Here is a 22779-nt window from a genome sequence, read left to right on the forward strand (position 1 = left end):
GCCCTCAAAGTCGAATGAACTCTCTGAGTTTCAAGTCTCTATTATTCAAAAGAAGAATAAGAAGAAGAAGTGCATCGCCATTCAACAAGCATCACAAGATGCACACAATTGCAGTGCTAAAAATGAAACATCGCGAGAATCACCGTTTATGAAAAATCGTTTCTCGACTCTCGGTCAAAACCGTCAACAAAGCTAGGAGGACAGAGCCGATGCGCACGAGACCAAATACGAATGACAACTAAAAGTATCGAAGGTGTAAAATTCACATGTACAGGAAATGAACAAGTTCTAAGTTTCGAGCAACGAAAACAAGCAACACACACAAAACCAAACACTGATGTTTAGAAGCGACCTATAATCTTTTGCACTCTTCTCTTTTTTCGCCTGCTTTGCCATGACTCGGATAGTTGTGTTAAGTGCAATGCCAGATGCACTTCAAGTGAAATATTCACTAGCGTTCACAGCTCGAGGGGAAACATAAAACACAAAACGAGCAGAATAAGCGACCTTTGTTGCTTCGGGCACAGAAAGATTCTGAGAATTTTCTTCAGAGGAGATGCAATACTTGTACGCTAGCGACAGCTTACTTACTATGCAAGGGTGGAGTTTATTTCGCAAATATTCTCTTTTCGCTATCCCCCTTCGTTGTTTCTATTCTAGCGGCTGTATAAGTTACCCGTTATTGACAGCTCTGTTCGGGAAAGCAGACAAATGGACAGAACAAATGTATGGGAAAATAGGAATGCTTCCAATTTTCATCAATTTAAACCATATACAGACTATGGGATTGTAATCAAAGTCAAACAAATCTTAGAAAATTTCCAATTCGATTGGTATGCAAATCGTTCCAATCTGTTCGTAGCAAAAATAGTTATTAACGTTAACTTTATTTCATAAAAACGTGACCTGTCTTCTGATTTGGCACCCTTAATGTAAGACGTAGTCCTACGTCAAAAATCTAAAATTGGAGGCGATATACATACATCCAAGACACATTCCTTGTATGATGTATATAACTGGCATATGCATATGAAATTGGAGGCCATATACATGTATATGGGGTATATGATGTAATATAAACAATAATTATACGATTTATTTTTTTCTAGGATGTATGTATATCGACTCCACGTTTGCATGCTAGGTGCATCATATACATGCAATTTATATTAATCATACTTGTATGTTTGTGAATATAATCCTCAAAATAAAATTACATTACACTAAACCTTCGTTTCGAACAACTTATACAGTAACCAAATCACGCAATAAACATCAAGAATTGCTGGGAATCTCATATCAATATTTGTTCAAATTTAAAAATGAGCTTAACTCCACTTTTGTTGACAACTTTTATGCATTCAATTAAATCATACGATAAATCATATTTAAACATAAACATTCCCACCTTTCATCCTTCATTAAACACCTCGTAGTAGAAATCTGTCAATATGCATACACTCTCCTACGAAACATAGTGGAAAAAAATATATTCGTCGATGTAAACAAGCGGTGAAAAAGGAGACACTTTTCGACGAGTGATTTGTATGAAGTTCCACTGCCGTGATAGAACTGACTTTATTGTCAAATGTCACTGACAATTATCAGCCTGCGCAGGCGTTACCTGCGTTACGAACGGAGTCCGGCTCCGACTACACTGTAACAATGTTTAATATTAAAGAAAGGAATTTCTTTAAATAGTGCCAGAAATATGGGATATAACGACCAACAAATGGGAACACCAAAGTTACTTTGCGTCTTAAAGGTCGAATAAGACACGAAGCAACCAGGAAACGATATGCTGCTCATACATTAAGGCAGAATCGGTTGTTCCGGTAACGAAGAGGCATACTGCGCGCATCTTGAATGAGTCACCAAACATCATGTGGAAGAAACCTCAAGAGAAGCCTAAACTGACCGCCACCCATAAGCAGAACCATCTCATTTTCGCCCGGCAATACATGGAATGGAAACTAGAATGGAGAAATTTTGTATTTTCCGGCGAAAAAAGTTCAATTTGGATGGTCCGGACTGTTACAGTTGCTATTGGTACAATTTAAGTCAACGGCATGTCGTGAGATCGAAGCGAAACTTTGGGGTCGGAAGTTTGACAGTGTGGGAAGCCGTTTCCTATCACAGCAAGCTTCTCATTTGTTTCATTTTCACTCGAATGAACTCCGAAAAGTATCTTCAATTACTGGAGGACGTTTTAATTGGCCATATTGAGAATAACGCTACCGAGGATGTGGTTTTTTTCAGCAGAATTATGCATAGATCCACGTTTCCAAGCAATCGAATGCATGGTTTGCCGAGAGGGACATTCCGCTTCTTGAATGACCTGTTGGCAGTCGATTGCAATCCCATAGAGAACCTATGGAGAATCTTGGCCGAGATTATCTATGCAAACGGATGACAATTTGACAACATTCCCAGTCTCAAGGCAGTGATTCAGGAATGTTGGGCTATAATCAATATGGCAACACTCTCAAAGCTGTCTGACTCGATGCCAAATCGAGTTTTCAAAGTGATCCGAAATGGAGGAATACTAAATATTAGCTACCGATTGGACTCGAAATTTGCCGCACAATTTTCCTTTTATTGAAATTTTAGGATGCGTCTTAACGAATGTCCACCCTGATTCTACATATTTGAATTACTTAGTAAACCAAAAGTGAATTTATACTTTTTTTTTAGAATGAATTCGATGAAAATAAACAATATTCTTCTTTTATGAGCAAAACTGTACAAAGAATTGACCTATTTTTAAAAATATTGAGGAAAAATAGGGTGCGGCTAAACGAATGTCTACCACTGTATATCGGTTTGGCATGGAATTCAATTTTGCGCTTAACCCATTCTCACCCCCACTCAGTGTAAATAAGACATTATTTCGAAAATATTGAAATTCGAATGTTTTTTTTTATCCCTTTTGTTTATTTTAGGCTCATTAGCATTTTGGCTGTAACAGAGCCGAATTTTAATCGTGTACATGTCACATGTCTATCATATCTAAAATTAGCACATTACACAGTTGCCAATTTTTCGGCGTTAGAGTATTCCCTTCTATACCATTGCATATGGTACCCATTTACACAGTAGTCATTTAGGCGTAAGAGTTTTCCTTCTGTTCTTCCATTATCCAGTTAGACCACCGGACAGCGGAGACAGTTGATATTGATCATTGTTGGGTTATTTATAGAACAGCAGCCCGATGTTTCTTGCAGAGCAGAGCAGTTGTATGGATGAATCGATCTTCGTTCCACCGTGGATCGATCTCCATCGCTGATGATTGTTGCTTGGACGTAGTTATTCTATAACAACACAAAGATGGTGAAATGAGGGCCCTGAGTTTTGAACTCACGATCGATCGCTTACACGCAACCAATGTGGCTACGGAGACCCCCGGAAAAAAATTGTTTATGTTCAAAATCAGTAATGACTCATCTGGCAAGACTTCAAAGAATAATGCTGTCCAATATTTACAATTTTAGTAGTTCTGTATAATGCTGGGCATGAGATTTTTTCTGGGGTGTCATCATCAGCGATGGAGATCGATCTACGGTGGAACGAAGATCGATTCATCCATACAACTGCTCTGCTCTGCAAGAAACATCGGGCTGCTGTTCTATAAATAACCCAACAATGATCAATATCAACTGTCTCCGCTGTCCGGTCTGCTGAACAATGGAAGAACAGATAGAAAACCCTACACCTAAATGGCTACTACAGTGTAATTTACCATAATGTAATGGAACAGAAAAACCTAACGCCTAAATGGCTACTACTACTACTGTGTAATTTACAATTTATAGAGACGATAAAAACCCGGCTCTGTTACAGATAAAATGCTAATAAGCCTAATAAATAAATAAATGGGGAAAAAAAGTATTATGCATTGGAAATTGTGGAAATATGTCTCTTAATCAACGGCTCACTGCTTTCAAAAATATTCGCAATATTTGTCAAGATATTACCAATAGTAATTTTCTCCATTTTTGACCCAATTTCACCCCCATCGAAGGTACTTAAATTTTTGATGTTTTGACGTAGGATTACGTCTTTCGGGAACATATTGGGGTACAAATTGAAAATCTAAAATCGAGCACATCGTGAAAATTGTCCAATTTCAAACGCTTATTACTCAGTCATCTCATGATGGATTGATGATATTTTTGCGTCAATTGAATTCGGTACTCCATAACAAATTTTTAAATTGAAGAAAATAATATATGTCATGAAACTAACTATCGAACAATTGAATAATCTTAACCCCTATCCTAACGGGAATACCAACTTCTGATTGGTTGAAATTGACTACACATGCGGCGGGTCCCTAACAGATACATCAAAACCAAGCTGCCTGGGGGAAATCGGCATGCAAATACATGAAAGAAAGGGGAACTTTTGTTCCCACCGAAATGTGTTCCCTAACAGAGACATCAACACCAAGCTACCTGGGGGAATCGACATGCAAATATATGCAAGTCGGTAGAAATGGGCAAAACAGTTCACTTTGATGAACGGTTCACTCACTAACCGTTCATCTACGTGAATCAGTTCTTTTTCTTTCGCTCTTTCGACAACATACTGGTTCCATGTAGGGATTACATATTTCATAATGTTCATTCAGGAAAAAAAAAATCAACAGCGATTTTCACTAACAATCAGTCATACAAACAATCACAATAACACGTACACGCAATAGGCCAATCAATGAATAGAAAACAACGAAAAAACTTTTTTCTCAACATGCCCTCACTATAAAATTTTATGTTTACCTAATCCATGAATCGCCTCAGCTTCCCCCAGATTTTTTTTTCTGATAATCACGAAATATATGAATGTTAGGCGGAATTGAAAGAATGTAATGTAATATTTATATTAAAACATGTAATTGAAAATATATAGTTTTGCTTTTAAATCTACGAAAATCTAATTTAATTTTTAACACAAAATTGAGTATACATTAACCAAATAAACCCTGCGTTAGATGCATTTTGCTCATCATGACAATATCGTTTTATTTTCCTTACAAGCGTTATCGTTATATTTGTTCATTCCGTCCAGCGCAAATCAGTTCAGCTGCACTAGTTCGTTCGCAAACAGTTCGCCCGCAAACACTTCGTTCTCAAACAGTTCGTTCCTAATAAGTTCACTCTCAATAAGTTCTTTCTCATACAGTTCACTCGCAAACAGTTCGTTCTGAACCAGTTCGTTCACAAGCAGTTCACTCTCCATCAGTTCACTCTCAAACAGTTCACTCGCAAACCGTTCTTTCGGAATCAGTTCGTTCACAAACCGTTCGTTCGCAATCAGTTCGTGGGGAGAACTACCGTTCTTTGAAAAAGAACGACCGTTCGTTCACTCTTTTCGGCGAACTAGTTCGTTCGTACCGTTCGTGAACGGTTTGCCCATCTCTACAAGTCGGAGGCATCTTGATATTGCAAGTAAGGTGAGTGGTACGATTAATTCTAGCAAATAAAATGCAAATTTGAAACTTTGATGTTTCTTGCTTCTTGAAATTTCATATAAATTTCATAACAATGATGTGTATGTGTAAAATTGCGAAGGGTAGTAGTTGCGCTAAAAATGACTTAATATATGAAACGATTTATTTCAATTTTGTTTGTTTGAGCACTGAGAGCAAAAGGCAGACAATCGGATATCCCCGTCCGGGATATCTTAGGTAGCCGGGATCCTGATCTTCTGCTTCATCTATACCTGTTCCTCAGAAACGCCGATGTCAACGTTTAATGATGTTTCCTTCGTTGTGTCCCCGTTTCATATCCCTCCTAGCGATCGATAAACTTTTACTTAGTCGCGGCAATACATACACACACTCTTTACAGATGCACGGGCCAAATGTTGTGCAGTCCACTGATCATTCAACAAGAGCCAAAGGTTGTACCGCTCATGACAACTCTACACGAACTGATGATTGCGCCGGCTAGTGACCATTCTATCCTGGATTCCTCGAGTCGAGAAAGACGCACCACGCTAGATATGGGGTACAGACTAGGGAGCGTTGCTGATTAATGGTCAGCTGCATCCCAATAGGAAGTAGCCCGTGTCGGGCACACGTATAGAGCATCGAAGACTGCAACATACCAATTATGAGAACACTTGTAATACTAACCTCGAGCCAACCGCGAGTAATCGGTTACATATTACTAACATAGTTGTAAGACAAAATTTGTCAAAATATTGGACTCCCGGCCCCGTCAGGCTAACGCCACATGTGCCTTAATAAAAAATATATTTGGGAAAAAAAAAAAAAAATTTCATAGATGAAAACCAAGGGGTGTTCCCGCTTGAGAACGGGTTGTTTGGTTTAAGCTGTCTGTTTTGTTGTGTTCATTTTCACCCAAGCAAATTTTTTTTACGGCGAGAAAAATTCGAAAAGTGAAGAAATATTAGAAAAAGTGATTTCCCATATGCTCTACATATAGTATAGCATTATTGTTAGTCCAATTAAGATTCGCATTTGGGTTGAATAAACACTCAGAAAGCAGAAATTATAAAAGAAAATTACCTTTCCATTTCAAATATGTTTTCCCTATATTAAAGTAACATGTTTTTACTGATTAGAAATATTGATAATTGTGTTCGGTATCAATAACTATCTTATATTATATTGGTGAGTATTTTTTTATTTCATCTATACATAACACAGGAGGCATTTCGTCTAGGATCACAGAGGGCGGTTTTCGTCATATCTCGTTCCACTTCGGTATCTTTTATCTGATACGCACCATCTAACGACTATTTACCATCCTTCTGTCATCATCACTCGTTAAACACTGGTGGAGTGAACAAACAATACTCACCAACCAAACAAAACGGCCCTTTCCAGAGCCACCAAATCAATATCAAAGATTTTAACGATGTAATTCTTCAAACATATCCAAAATCAACAGATAGCCTATCGGAATCCTACGTCGACTATGCGGTCGTGTCTCGGACACAACCCTCCTGTGACTTTTTTTTTCAATAATATTCCTCAATACACCATAGAAAGATGCACTTTCAGTTTTTTAAAAATTTATATCGGGAAGCTATTGAGAATGGCGTGCAAAAAATTGAAAGATACGTTCTGCCGTTCTACGCATAGTTGTCCCATGTTTCAAAATATGCAACTGATAAGAATGCAATCAAAGTTTTCTAACATATTTGGCTACCAGAATCTTCAAGCAATATACCGGGTTTTTTATGAGCAGTAAATTATTGTCTAATGAAATGTGAAAAGTTCCCCTCACTTGAATCAATCAAGCTTGTGTATAATTATAAACATTCATTGTGGGACAGCTATGCCTAGAATATCAACATGGGACAATTGAACTTGATGTTGTTTTTGGAAATACTGGGAACAAACAATAAGTTTGTTGGTGTTTTCCGAAAGATTATGTATGAAAACATCGTTTTTTGAAGAAGGGAGTGATCTGCAACACCTTTGCAGAATATAAATCACATTGTTATTAGGCAATCACTAACAAGATGTACACGTGTATTGTTAAACTTTTTGTTTTTTTTTTTTTGAGAATTGGTTCGTTCTTCCAAACCAGAAACGAGTGCATTAGTCCTGCTGAAAGTGTGGCATTAAATTCTTGTACTTGAACCGATTTATTTATTATGGATCTACACAAAATACATGGCGAGACTGTTATGCTTAGAATATCAACATGGAACAATTTAGCAATTTTAGATTAGGCCTAAAAACATCGTTTTATGAAGAAAAGTGAAAATTGTCAAAAAGTAACATGGGACAACTATGCGTAGAACGGTTGCGTTCTTCACCATAGATCTTACGGTGAATCACATAGGGGTTCAAAATTCTTATTTGGTAGCCTGTACAATATTTTCCATAGAGCTGGCGACTAGGTTTGGGGGCACGTTTTACCTCCTTAAGGTGAAGGTGGAAGCTAGCCATTGTAGTAGTATAGGTAAACCCACGTGTAAAAATGGGGTAATAGTGTTTGTGAGAGAAGAGCAAAGCACACGTAAATAGATCAATTCACTTATCAGACTGTGTGGCGCTTCATTGACACGAGTCTTTGAATACATTTGAAAAAAAAAATAACAATTCAATACTAAAGTAAAATGTATGAATGATATGTTCCGATGAACAATTGCAAATATAAATATATATAGATGGTGTATTTGCATATGAAGTAAAATTCTGATTATACGTGAGCAAATTTATAACACATGCGAATTGGGGCTCTTTTGGTATTGACAAGTTCTTCCGCATAGTATTTCGATGTTGATAATTCCTTAATATTTTCCTTCGTTGATCGTATTGTTTTCACATATTCACGTTGGAGAGCCTTAACCCTTCTCTTCGTTGGCCGAAGCATTTTGATTGAATGTAATACTTCTCCGTTTACTGGTTCTGAAAGCATAGGCAGCCGTGGCAGTGTTCCGAGCTCTGCAATACAATTTTCTTACCCAATGTTAAAGTTGCTAAAACTTACATTATAGACCCATTAAACGTAAAAATAATGATTGTATTGATATCAACACTATTTTATTCTATTGATTTTCATGACATGAAAGGCTATGACTCAGGAATAACATTTTATTGAGTAGTTTTTATAGCTGTTTCGATGTTGTTGTCTGGCATCAGTGTCGAAAAAATAACGATGCTTTCACCAATACAAACAAAACCATTGCCGAAGATTGAAAAACGAAAATTTAACTTTCAGAGCAATTGCTCGAGTTTTCCGACGTTTTTCACTATACAGTGCGACAGCAGATGAAAATTTAACATCTTGTGAGTAATCGATTAGAATTTGGTTGATATTACTTGATGGGAAGTGTGCGAAAACGATCATTTTCTTCACATTGTTTCGCAAAATTATTGATTTTTGGGCGATGGGTGAGGGAGGGAGATGAAAGAAATGAGCGCCATTGTGGCAGCCATTTGTGGCTAGCTTCCACCTGCACCTTAACCAGCCAGGCCCTTTTACGTAGAAATTGTCTTGGTTTCGGATTTCAGAGATGTATACTACTCTCGGTGAAAAAAGGAACCTCCGTATGTCGGGAATGTTTATAGCTACTTCCTTTTACCTGTAGTTATTTCATGTTGCTCGAGTCTGTACAGCCAGGGTAGATATTTGAATTCAATAAAATACGTTTGCAGAATAAGAATGGAACATTGGAAATCGAGTACGCACAGAGAGCTCAACAACAACAGAATTCAACAATTTCAGCTGACAGACTAAAGCATGAGCGTCCACATTGAAGAATTTATGTCCTACACATCGGCCACTCTGTTTGTAGGGATTATCTCGCCTACAGAGCATCTATCAGAAGAGCTCCGGGAAATCGTTCAATCGTTACCCAGAAGCATCCGCAAGAAAGTTGTGGAAACAACAATGGCCGGTTCTACGTCCCTAGTCAAGGCGTGTGTAATTGGAAACCTCAAAATCATCGAATATCTTGTGAAGGTTTGTGGCGCTGACATAGAACAGAAAAGCACCTGCCCGCGCCGGTGCAAGTTCAATCCAAACAGCTATACCCCTTTGGGTTGGGCTTGTAGATACGGGAACTTTCACGTCCTCGAATGTCTCATCCAGCTGGGTGCGGATATAAACGGTGTGTCCGATTGTGGTTCAACTCCGCTGTTAATTGCATGTCAGCGAAGGAATGTTGAAATTGTTAAATATTTGGTGCTGAAAGGTGCAGACGTTAGGAAGGCCAAAAATGACGGTGAAACTTGTTTCTTTGCTTGGTTAAAATCTTGTTCGTTTGAGCCCAACAATCAAGAAGTGGAAATAATTCAACTGCTGTTGAAGCACGGAGCTGACCCGCTAGTATCCTATAAGGGAGATGATTCTCTCCGGTTTTTGTGCCGCAACGGCAACTACAAAATAGCACTCTGCCTCATGAACTTTTTCGATTACTCGCCAGAAAGAAAGGCAGACACTTACGAGCTGATGGGTGCTATAATATATTTTAGACACTACAAACGTTTGTTAGCAATTCAATGCTGGCGAAAGGCTCTAGACATACGAATGAACGCTGGAAATTACATTGCAAAGCGACCTGAGAATCCACCTCAATCCATCTATGGGGATGCGCGGGAGTTTACAACCATTATCGAGCTGGAGGCAATAACCTACGATCTTGATGCGATAGGTATCCAGAGTTTGATGATCTGCGAAAGGATATTAGGGATTGACGACAACGACACGTTATCGCACATGACTCGCTTTGGTTTTTTCTACCAGAAAACCCATCGTATAGATCAAAGTATGGATATATATCTGGAGGTACTGCAGAGACAAGTTCGAAAGAGCAGCATATTTAATTGCAACAGTTTGGGTATTACGCACAGAATTATAGGATTTATGTTGGAACTGTTGTATGCAGAAAATCCGACTCTGCCACGATTTGATGATGCCTGGTCCGTATTACAGCTTTTAGCATCGAATGCCATTATGGAAAATCAACTGGACAGCATCCAGGACCAATGTAGGAATATTGATCGCATTATTCATTACCTAGCATACCTGTTGGATATTTTGCTCTCCGTAGCCAAAAGCGAAAATGAACTCGAAATGATCAAAATGTTCGTTCGAAAACTAATCCACAAGGATATTCGATGTGCCACAACCGGTGAAACATTATTGCATCTGTCCGTTAAACGAGATGGTTTTGAACATCGAGTGCATGGTCTCGGTTTCAAGCATGTGTTCCGAAATGGTATCGTTACGAAGCTGTTGCTGGAATGCGGGGCTCATATAGATTCACCGGACTTGAACGGCGTTCGACCATCGGAATTACTGGTGAAAAATTTGCAGAACGACATCCCCGTGAATAAATTTATCTCCCTCAAATGTCTCTGTGCGAATAGGATCATCAAAATGGGAATTTCCTACGAAGGAATAGTGTCCCGCACCATGGAGGCGTTCGTTCGTGAGCACCAATGGCAGCGTGCCGAACACGTATCTACTACAGAAACAAACAGGTATTGTAATGTGACAATAACAATGTATATAGTTCAACCCGTTGCAAATCCTTTTTTCTCTTTGAGGTACAGACAGTTCAGACGAAACAGGACTTGTCAAGGATTGGTGGACCACGAAACTGCAGATCTGTAACCTAGGACCGGGCGGATTGGTGCATGAATGTTATGACAAAGATCTAATTTTATATAATTAAACTACCCAGTGAAAAGAAAAATCCAAGTTGTTGAATTTTATCAAAAGAATTCTCATCCAATTCCGAAAATGTGCAAAATAACTGACTAGACAGTACTCGGTTTGTAGACGACGAAAAGTCGTTCTCAGGAGCTCATCATCTCCACAGTCCCACTGTACGAATAATTTAGGGGTCCATGCCGAAAAGGTCCAATTAAAATAATTTAAGCTGGCCGACCTCCAGCAGAGCCGTAGTTTTCAGAAAAGGCGATGTATGCGTGTACGATTCGTCTATTTCGATTTTGACGTTTGCTCTCCAGTTCTCCAAATGGCGTCTGAGCAAAAGGAGCAACGCTTGGAAGTTTTGCTCATACAACGCAAAAATTCAAGCTTCTCAAACGTAGAGTTGGCTAATTTTCCAAATCAACTGTAATTAACGTGATCAAAATGATTGGGAGCTGTTTATCGACTTCCATGGAGTGTTGGTCGGTGGAAAATCGGAAGCTGAAAGCTGCAGCGACGACGAAAGGAGTGACAACCACTTTCAAGCAAAGCCTCAACCTCTAAATGTACCGACATTCATATATAGACACCTTCGCAGATAGCCGTCTAACATGAAGTTAGAGTTCGTTAGGTGCAACAGAGACCTTCATTCCTGTACAAATTTTGTATCATCTATTCATCACCGAACAACTTTTATACCAACACCATTACGACGAATTATCCTTCCGAACCGACACTTGATCTGCTTTGATGGTGCGAGTTTGTTACTTTTCCCCCTTCCCATATTATTGATTTCCCAAAAGTTTGTTAACCATGAAAATTTACAATTTACGCTTCCACAAATGCTCTCCCCGGAGGAGACCAGGGGTCATTGACCGTCGATTGATGATGGAGAAGATGCCTTCATCATGCTGACGTGAAACATTGGATGACCTTCAGTCTCACTTTGTCGTAATCAAATTTGCCAGTCTCGATGTTTGGAAATTAGTGTCCGAAATGGAGGTAACTGTTCTAAAACCATTGTAGATCACAAGATGCATGGTGTAACATTAAAAATGGGTGGGTTATATCTATGATATAACCGCAAGGTTGACGTGGGACTACCTCAGCATAGCAATCACTTGTTTGTATTGAATAAATTCTTGATTGAAACAATTTCCGAATTCAATTGAATTCAATATATTTGCTTTGTGAGTAAAAAGATTGAACATGTAAGGTCAATTCATACATTGTGATAGATTATGTTCTTCGTTACAAGTAAATTGAATGACAGTCCTTTTACGGACGAAATATTAGGCTGTCAAAAAAGTCCTGCGGTATTTCCGCGAGGTGTCGTTGTAAGCGCGTAGTTCTAGTTGTATTCATTGTATCGAGTCATACTATAGCTTGTTGGAAAGGTATTATAATATAGTCCTTGATAGTGTTTTGTTTGGTTAAGTCGTTCGTGAGTTATAGTGTCGCAAATATGGAGCAAAATAAAGAGAAAATCCGACATATTTTACAGTACTACTATGACAAAGGCAAAAATGCATCTCAAGCTGCCAATAAAATTTGTGCAGTTTATGGACCCGATACAGTTTCCATTTCCACCGCACAACGATGGTTTCTACGCTTTCGTTCTGGTGTAGAGGTCGTCGAAGATGCGCCACGCTCCGGAAGGCCTGTCGTCGAGTATTGCGACAAAATCGCTGAATTAGCCGAGAAAGACCGGCATAGTAGCAGCCGTAGCATCGGCCAAGAGCTGGGGATAAGTCATCAAACCGTTATTAACCATTTGAAGAAGCTTGGATTCACAAAGAAGCTCGATGTATGGGTGCCACACACGTTGACGCAAAAAAAAAAACATCTTTGACCGTATCGACGCATGTGAATCGCTGCTGAATCGCAACAAAATCGACCCGTTTCTGAAGCGGATGTTGACTGGCGATGAAAAGTGGGTCACTTACGACAACGTGTAGCGCAAACGGTCGTGGTCGAAGCCCGCTGAAGCGGCTCAGACGCTGGCCAAGCCCTCATTAACGGCCAGGAAGGTTCTGCTGTGTGTTTGGTGGGATTGTCAAGGAATAATCTATTATGAACTGCTTCCCTATGGCCAAACGCTCAATTCGGACCTGTACTGCCAACAACTGGACCGCTTGAAGGTAGCACTCATGAAGAAGAGGCCATCTTTGATAAACAGAGGCCGCATTGTCTTCCATCAGGACAACGCCAGGCCACACACTTCTTTGGGAGGTTCTTTTGCATCCGCCGTATAGTCCGGACTTTGCACCAAGTGAGTACCACCTGTTTTTGTCCATGGCGAACGAACAAGGTAGTCAGAAGTTAGCCACAAAAGAGGCCTGTGAAAATTGGCTATCCGAGTTTTTTGCCAATAAGGAAGCGAGCTTCTATAACAGGGGTATTATGAAGTTGGCATCTCGTTGGGAACAAGTCATCGAACAAAACGGCGCATATTTGACTTAAATCAGATGATTGTAACTAATTTTATGAACAAATGAAAATTCAAAAAAAAATACCGCAGGACTTTTTTGACAGCTTAATATGTGAACGGAAAAATAATTAAACGATTATTTTATTTAACATTTGCCTCTGAAGTTTGCATCTCTCAAGTGTATGCACTTCTCGAACCGCGAGTTTGCTTGAAACCTGAAAGTTCATTCGCCTCTAGTGTCTGCACCATTTTTCCAGGTTCCGAAGTTTAGAAGACCGTGTTAGGGAAACACATAGGCAAGCGAGTACAAAAGTACTCGCAGTTTGCATTTATTTGCAAAGCCGATTTCCCCAGAAACCATGAATTTGAAGTCTGTGTTAGGCAAACACAATTCAGTCGAAACAAAAATGCTCCCGACTTGCATGTATTTGCAATGCCGATTTCCCCAGAAACCTTGGTTCTGAAGTCTGTGTTAGGGAAAAACATTTCAGTCGAAACAAAAATACCCCCGACCTGCATGAATTTGTAATGCCAATTTCCCCAGACACCTTGATTTCGAAGTTCATTTCAGTCGGAACAAAAATACCCCCGACTTGCATGTATCTGCAATGCCAATTTCCTCACGCTCCATGGATTTGAAGGCTGTGTTAGGGAAACGCATTTCAGTCGGAACAAAAATGCCCCGGACTTGCATGAATTTGCAATCTCAATTTCCTGATGCTCCATAGATTTGAAGTCTATGTTAGGGAAACACATTTCAGTCGGAACAAAAATACCCCCAACTTGCATGAATTTGCAATGCCGATTTCCTCCAGGCACTTTGGTTTTGAAATCTATGTTAGGGAACATATTTTGGTGGGAACAAAAACTCCCCCTGCTTTCATGTGTTTGCGATGCCGATTTCTCCAACGCTGCCCTCTACTCTCATGTATTTGCAATGTCGATTTCCCCAAGGCTGCTTAGTTTTGATGGCTGTGTTGGGGAGACCGTAAATCGGACCAATCGAAACGAGGCAGTTAGAGCGTTTAGGTAACGCTTAACATTTTACAGTTATTATATTGTTTATCTAATGAAAAATAACTTTTTGTTAATTTCGATAGACGCGTAGAAATATTCCCTATCAATTGATGTAAACATCTTTCCGATCCAGTAAGAAATGTTCGAGTTATAAGCATTCGGAATCTTTCATTTTTTCCTGCAAGTTCTGTGTTTAGGTTTTCATTTTACCCCCCATATATTCCGGTTAGACGTAGTCCCACGTCAAAAAGTTACCCTGGAGAATGTTTTGGTTGCAGTGTGCTAATATGAAAATGGCTATGCATATCAAAGTTATCCTAAAGCCGTGATTCCCACGTGTGTTGTGAGAATAGAAAAGAAAGAATATATGTCAACATCTTGACATAACAGACTCTGTTGTTCATCAGGCCATGCCAAATTCTTCTATAAATAAGGAAGTAAATTCTTTGAAAAGTTCACGCTATGTAGACATAATATTTCTATTTTCAATGCAGCCGTCTCAGTACAATTTATTCGTCCCACGTTCTGTCTGAGTCTATGTAGGGAAGCACATACTGGAATGATTGCTTGTGCTTGAGAGCTATGCATGGGGACATCCAATCCATGGATGTAAGACTAAGTCGTCGGTATTCGTACACACGTACCGATTATTTTTGAAAATACAATGTATACAATAATCACTTCATTCACAAACAAATTACATAGTTATTTGACGCCAATCTGACGGTTTCTGAACATCATTTTTCATACATCTTCCCCCAAATTACTGATGGGGGCAAAATATCATTTTATCCCCTTAGCAAATTTTGGTTCAGAAAACTAATTTTCGAACCGAAAGTATTTGAATATGTCGAATTGAAAACATTATTGGCCGAACACTTTTATTAGTAACCGTTACCGAGAACTGCTGTTCGATTTGGAGCGCACTTTGCTATAAAAACGATCGCAATTTGAGAGAAGATAACTCGAAGAATTTTTTTTTATGACAATGCCCCGCCATGCCGAGTTATACCGGCCGGGGAAACGGTTGGTCTACTCAATTACACCCAAAGTTAATTTTTAGTACATGTTATGGCATCCCGATTCAGTACATGAAATGAGCTGAAAAATAAAATAAAATGTTCTACTCCCCAATATATGTATATCATTTGTATAATATATATGCGCTAGCCAATAAAAGCGAACGAAACAGAAGACACATTTAAATGAAAGCATATGAAAGCTTTTTGTATACATAGTTTGCCAAATACACGGCCCAGACAGAGAAAGATATATTCTCGTTCATGTTCTTCTTTATCCTCTTAGAAAACACTTTCCAACTCCATTTTATGATTAGGTGTAATATTATCACGCTTCAATTTAACAGCGCTGGCAGCTATATGGATAGCAGGTCGTGTGAAATAGCTTTGCATTTCAGCCGGCCTTGGTTCGATCCCCATTGGCGCGTCGTATGGCCTTTTTATTTGGCACAATTCCAAATGAAATGAGAAAAGAAAACAGAAAGAGATGTCTGCACGCATACATACAAACCATTTTTAGCTTTTTAAACAGCTCATTATTTGCGCATTTGACTCTCCAGCACACGAAATGGCATCATTCCTGTCAAAGATGAAATGTTTTCTGCCAACGCTAGTTTGGGTGTAGGCATGTGGCTTACTGATCAGACTTGGCTCCTGCCAAATGCTCTCGCAGAGCAACAGAATTCTCACGGAAATAAACGAAAAGGGTTCGATGACTGGTTTGGCAAAACAAAAAACTAGCGAGATGATAAGTTTGGGCAGCTTTCAACAGACTTTTCTTCGCAACAAAATCACTCCACTCTGATCAACGTTCCGATGCAGTTGGCATTTTTTGAGCTAACTTTTTATCGATTACCAGATGATTATTTGGTACGTATTCAGACCTTTTCTGTATTATAACACTTACAAATATTGTAAACATTATGCTTGCACACCATTTGTATCAGATTTACATAGCTAAACCATGCAATTAACGCATTTCGATGACCTCAATTCTGATCATGGTTTGTCCGATGTACTGATGCGGCTGTGTTCACATGATTACTGTGGCAACCGCTTGGCGCGCTGCAGTTTGTTTGTTTTGTTTTGTTGTCCTTCACGCGAAGCAGAAATAAAATTTCTCTGCGTTGAATGTTATTGACCTTTAAAAATGCCCAAGAAATGGCAAAATTCTGAAGAAAGCCTAAATTATGAATGGATCAATATGATGACAGTAAACTCAAGCAATAAGGAATATAACATAGTGATTTTGATTTGGGATCATATAACGGGTATTTCAATAGCAAACGAAGCCATATTTTTTCCCGCTTTCTTGACATTTCTCTTCAGTGAGGTTTGCCATTTCATAATGGAAAAATGTGCGATCCAACAACGTGTCGAGATTATTGAAATTTACTACCAATATTCGTAGTCAATGGCCTCAACTTTAAGAGCGCTACGTCCAATTTATGGTCGTCATTATCGTCCTGCTAGAACAACAATTGAGCGTCTAGTGGAAAAATTTGAATCCACAGGCACAGTACAGAATGTTCCCGTGCCAGGGAGACAAGGAAGTGCCCATTGTGTCGAGAATATTGCTGACGCTAGCGTATCAATTGAGGAAGACCCAAATCAGTCTCTCACATGTCGTTCTCAAGCGTTACCCATCTCTGTGACGTCGTTGTGGCGAACTTTGCGGAAAGATCTTGGCCTACATCCTTACAAGATCAAATTGACGCAAGAACTGAAGCCGCTAGACCACAAGAAGCGTCGTATGTTCGTGAATTGGGCTGAGCAACAACTTGAAAATGATCCGGATTTTCATCGAAAAATCATTTTCATTTCTGGCTGAATGGCTTCGTCAATAAGCAAAATATGCGTTATTGGCAGGCAGCAATCCACACGTACTCCATGAGTCACCATTGCATCCCGAAAAAAATACGGTTTGGTGCGGTTTATGATCCGGCGGCGTCATTGGGCCTATCTATGGTCTATGCCAACAAGCCAGCGACAATTGATGAACTTCGTACGATTATCAAACGTGAAATTGCAGCAGTATCGGCCGATTCATGCTGAAAACCGTCGAAAATTGGGTTCAGCATCTGGACTTTTGCAAGCGTGCCCGTGGTGGCCATGCGGAAGAAATCGAGTTCAATACATAATGGCATCAAATGTACTTTCACATGAATAAAGAACTTTTTGGTGTGTGGAAATGATCTTCCTTTGCGGGAAGTGTTGATTTTTTTTGATGCAGAGGATGTACGTGAAAGACTACATTCTATTTCGTGAGCTAGATATTCGTGTTTAGATTTAGTCATATTTAGCTATCTTCAGCAGGGTCCAACAGTAGGACAAGTACTTCGGTTTTCGCCGTCAACATGTCTAGTGATGTCCAATAATCGTTCGATTAATTGATTAATCGAATACTTACTATAAATGTTAAGTGAACGATTACCACGCAACCAATAAACGAAGCGAATGAATAATTTGCGTCGATTGATCGATCCAAAATTCAGAGAAAAAAACATATGGCCATTGAAGTTTATTTTTTAAGATTTGTTCTGTTTTCCGTTCTGTTTTCTTGAAGTGATGACTCACTCCACTTTGTTTTGTCATTCGTCATTTTATTTTGTCAGCGTTTCAGCATATTTCCTGAATTTTCCCATTCCATTCGAAGTTTAAAAAAAGTGTTTTTCTCGCCTAGTCATTAATTTAGGGGCAGAGACGAATACAACAAAATGAAGACGGCTCAAATAGGACGATTCCCCCTTCAAGTTTTGCGTTTAGCAACACATTTGGCGATCTATTTTTAATTGAATAGATGGTACTTATTATTTCCAAATACAGTTATTCATATAGTGCAATTCCAAATGAAATCATCCAGAAAATGCAGATTTTAAAAACATGTATTTTTGATTCGAATGAAAGTTTGTATTCCGTTTGGGTTGGAGGAAATATGAGTTTTCCACAGCAATTGGGATTTTTTTGACTCAAGCGTAACTTTTGAAAAGGGCGTATCGATTTTAATAGGAGAAATCTTTGATAATTTATATCTAAAAAACTATAAGTCGTACCGAAATAGTGTCTTAGAAAGAGTTATAGAGTATTGATGTCTAAATATGAAAAAAATATACACTGAGAAAAAAAATTAGTACTCTTTTTTTTATTTACAAAAAAAAACTTTAAATTGCAATATCCAAAATACATATATTTTTTATTTTTATTTTATTTTTTCATATAAAACAGAAGTCATGTAGAAAATTTAAAAAATGGGTCCATAATGGTAAAACTATTTTTGACGAACTGTGTGGAACATCGAATTTTTATGAATTTCCGAAACTTTGAATTTTTGTTAATAATAATTTTTAGCCAAAAATTATGATTTCTGATTAAATCACATCAGAAATCATAATTTTTGGCAAAAAACAAAAAAGCTAATTATAAATCTCCGTCTAAATGTAGCCATTCTCGAGATATTTTCATTTTGTTGCCTTTTTTATAGTAAATATTCCCTGTTAATATGTTTGTCGTGTTATACCGTAATGTTCTTGAAATTTTATGAATTTGCTTATAATTTCCAACAACTTTTCCAAATACATCATTATGGTAAAAATATATGTTTAGGAGTTACGTTGACAAACATTTGAAGACATGTGGGTTAACATAAAACGTAGCGATATTAAAAAATCTTTTTTTGTCTTAATACAAACTTGTAACATATTATTCGTGTTACACAATCAATACACGAACAGTAGAATTGAAATCCCAACAACAAATTCACCTTGTTGATTCAACCGGACGTTATGGGTACGAATATAATTAACTTGTTTACGTTATGCCTAGATTATACCTGAAGTCAGGTATCTCTAAGCTACCTCTGTATAGGTATATAAAGTCAGGTATCTTTAAGCTACCTCTGTACAGGTATATAAAATCAGGTACCTTTAAGGTACCTCTATAATGTATATAAAGTTACTCATATTCAAACATCGTTCATCAGTCGAACAATCTTCCTTATAGAATGAATAACAGTATACCACACTGGACCACAAGTTGTCGAGTTGTAGACCGTTTCCGAAAAACGGTAAGAAATGTTCATCTGAAAAACGTTTCTTAACCGTGTCAATGATTGAGAAACTTAAGTCAATGAGATGCAATATCCTGTTAGATACATCTTTAAAAATTTGCAGATCATGCCGTTTATCTGTATACTCTTCCAAACCAAAGCAGTGTAATACTGAGGAGCAGATCAGTACAGCAGTAGGAAATACTTTAGGAGAAGTACCATCAATAGTTTCAGTCGTTTCAGCATCTTCACAAGATTCCCAAAACAGCAATATACCAGAGTATTCCCGAGCGTACAACATTGAGCTATTCAACAAGGGAATCGCCGGTGTTAACGTTTCATCAATAATGACGAAAAGACTTGGACAGGCTAAAGGGTGTGTCACATCAAATTGCATCACGGAAAAAACGCTGTAGAAATTTAATTTTTAGGAATTATATCTTCAGCTTTCGCTTATAATCAGATAAGAGTGTATAGATCACGTTGGCCATGCTTCACTGTCAATTTTTCGTAAATTTGGAAAAATGTCGTCGAACGAAAAAGAGCGTCGTGAATTAATCCTGCGCACTCATTTCGAGAATCCGGAGTTGTCACATCGGGACATCGGTAAGATGCTGGGAATCGTCCAATCCACGGTCAGCAGAGTACTAAAACGATACTTCGAGAACCTAACCATCGACCGGAAGGTGAAGAACGGCAAAAATGGATGCTCCGTCAGTGAAAAAGATCACAAGCGCGTAGTTAAGCAGTTTAGACGTGCTCCGAGAAGTTCGGTCCGGGATGTCGCCAATAAGCTGAATTTGTCAAGTTCATTTGTCCAGCGGACCAAGCAGCGGGAGGGCCTGCGTACATACAAGGTTCAGAAGGCTCCTAACCGCGACGAAAGGCAAAACATGGTGGGGAAGACGCGAGCCCGGAAGCTGTACACCGAAAGCTGATGAAGCCGCATTGCCTGGTAATGGACGACGAAACCTACGTCAAAGCGGACTTTGATCAGCTGCCGGGCCTGTTGTTCTTCTCCACAGAGGACAAATTCAGCGTTCCGGAGGAGATTCGCAAGCAGAAACTATCCAAGTTTGCCAAAAATACATGGTGTGGCAAGCGATCTGCTCTTGCGGAAAGCGGAGCGCCCCCTTCGTGATGACCGGCACGGTAAACGGGCAGGTTTACCTTAAGGAGTGCCTACAGAAGCGCTTACTACCACTATTGAAGCAGCACGAGGGCCCGACCATCTTCTGGCCGGATCTCGCTTCGTGCCACTATTCAAAGGACGTGTTGGAGTGTTACGAAGCCAACGAGGTCACCTTTGTGCCAAAGGAAATGAACCCGCCCAACGCGCCGGAGCTTCGCCCAATAGAGAAATAGTTTTAAAAGAAATCTATTTTCCTTTTCACATGAAGAAGACGAAGAGTCGAACTTTAAACAAAAGGCAAAAGAGTTTGATGAGATTATCAATCAGCTCAAAAATAAATTTGACCACACTGAGACAACAAGATCAGAAAAAGTTAGAATTTTAAATATTCTTGGTCCGTGCAAAAATGTAAGAATTTGGCGTTAATAAATGTATGGCAAATCAAGCCAAAAAACTGGCAAATAAAAAAGGTGTATTGCCGACACCACATAGCAAATCTGGATCAAGTTTAAGGAAGATATTAAACATCATGTTTGGGAATTTTATAATGACGACGATATCAGTCGATCATTACCTGGAGAAAGAGACTATGTTTCTGTAGCCAAAGATGGGAAGCGTCAACACATCCAAAAAAGGTTATTAATAACATCATTACGGGAAACTTTCAACAGATTTAAGGAACTTAATCTAAATTGCAAAATTGGATTTAGCTCTTTTGCATCAATGCGTCCGAAGCATTGCAAATTGCTGATTAGTTCAGGAAATCATAACGTTTGTGTTTGTACATTCCATGAAAATGTAAATCTTATGCTTCATAGTCTCAAAAAATATTCCTTTAACATTGAATGCAAAGAATATATGGATAAAAATACTATGTAACATATCAAATAGATCAAAATACTGTTACCTTCGTGAATGTAAAAAATGCCCAACAATGGACGAGTTTGGAAACTAGATGAGCTTCAGGAACGCAATTTAATTGAAATCACTTATGCACAATGGATTTCTATTGATCGATGCGACATAGAAACTATTGTAAAACCGGTGGAAGAATTTGTATCGTATTTTTGCGAAAAAATAGAAAAATTACTTACTCCTGATTACATTATAACACAACAGTTCACAATTCCTAACAATATAAAAGCTAATTTGCAAGAAAATGAGGTTGTTGTGATTTGCGATTTTTCTGAAAATTATTCATTTGTGCTTCAAGATGAAGTTCAAAGTCATCACTGGAACAATGATCAAGCAACAATCCAGTATCCGAGAATGAAGTAGCAGCAAAGTTGTACTCTAACGACAATGCAGCAAGTTATCATAATGTGTATAGAAATATAAGGAAATAATGAAAAAAATAAATTATATGCAACAAAATTGTTAGTTGATAAAAATAAATGTTGATAAAAAATAAATGCTAAAAATTCTAGTATTATTATTAGTATCTCTTAAACTCCGATAAATATAGGAATTATTTGACCAAATTGTAGAGAATTATATTTTTTCCTTTTATGAATGTTGTGTTCTGTTGGCGCAACATGTATAACATGTTAAAAGTTTGTATTAAAATTTAAAAAAACATTTTTTAATATCGCTACGTTTTATATTAACCCACATGTGTTCAAATGATTTTCAACGTAACTCCTAAACATATATTTTTACCATGATGATGTATTTGGAAAAGTTGTTGGAAATTATAAGCAAATTCATAAAATTTCATGAACATGACGGTATAACACGACAAACATAATAAAAGGGAATATTTACTATAAAAAAGACAATAAATTAGAAATATGTTTCAAAATATCTCGAGAATGGCTGCATTTAGAAGGAGATTTATAATGAGCTTTTTTGTTTTATATCACATCAGGAATCATAATTTGTGGCTAAAAATGATTGTTAACATACAAAAATTCGAAGTTTCGAAAATTCCTAAAAGTTCGATGTTCCACAAAGTTCGTCAAAAATAGTTTTACTATCTTGGATCCATTTTT

At 38.2% G+C, this 22779-nt stretch overlaps 3 protein-coding genes across 8 annotated transcripts in view; 2 read left to right on the plus strand and 1 right to left on the minus strand.

Moving 5' to 3' along the window:
* LOC129774778 (uncharacterized) overlaps window positions 1-22779 on the minus strand; it is a 95835-nt gene that overhangs the window by 38814 nt on the left and 34242 nt on the right. The window lies entirely within an intron of this gene.
* Window positions 9225-10344, plus strand: LOC129774462 (protein fem-1 homolog CG6966-like). The gene is made up of 2 exons (XM_055778202.1): window positions 9225-10251; window positions 10337-10344. Exons 1-2 carry the CDS (start codon window positions 9225-9227, stop codon window positions 10342-10344), a joined length of 1035 nt encoding a protein of 344 aa, XP_055634177.1.
* On the plus strand, window positions 10298-11236 carry LOC129774779 (protein fem-1 homolog B-like). The gene is made up of 2 exons (XM_055778742.1): window positions 10298-10969; window positions 11042-11236. The coding sequence occupies exons 1-2, from the start codon at window positions 10350-10352 to the stop codon at window positions 11100-11102; spliced, it is 681 nt and encodes a 226-aa protein (XP_055634717.1). The 5' UTR covers window positions 10298-10349; the 3' UTR covers window positions 11103-11236.

This window comes from Toxorhynchites rutilus, chromosome 3, assembly GCF_029784135.1.
Source record: "Toxorhynchites rutilus septentrionalis strain SRP chromosome 3, ASM2978413v1, whole genome shotgun sequence".
Lineage (NCBI taxonomy): Eukaryota > Metazoa > Arthropoda > Insecta > Diptera > Culicidae > Toxorhynchites > Toxorhynchites rutilus.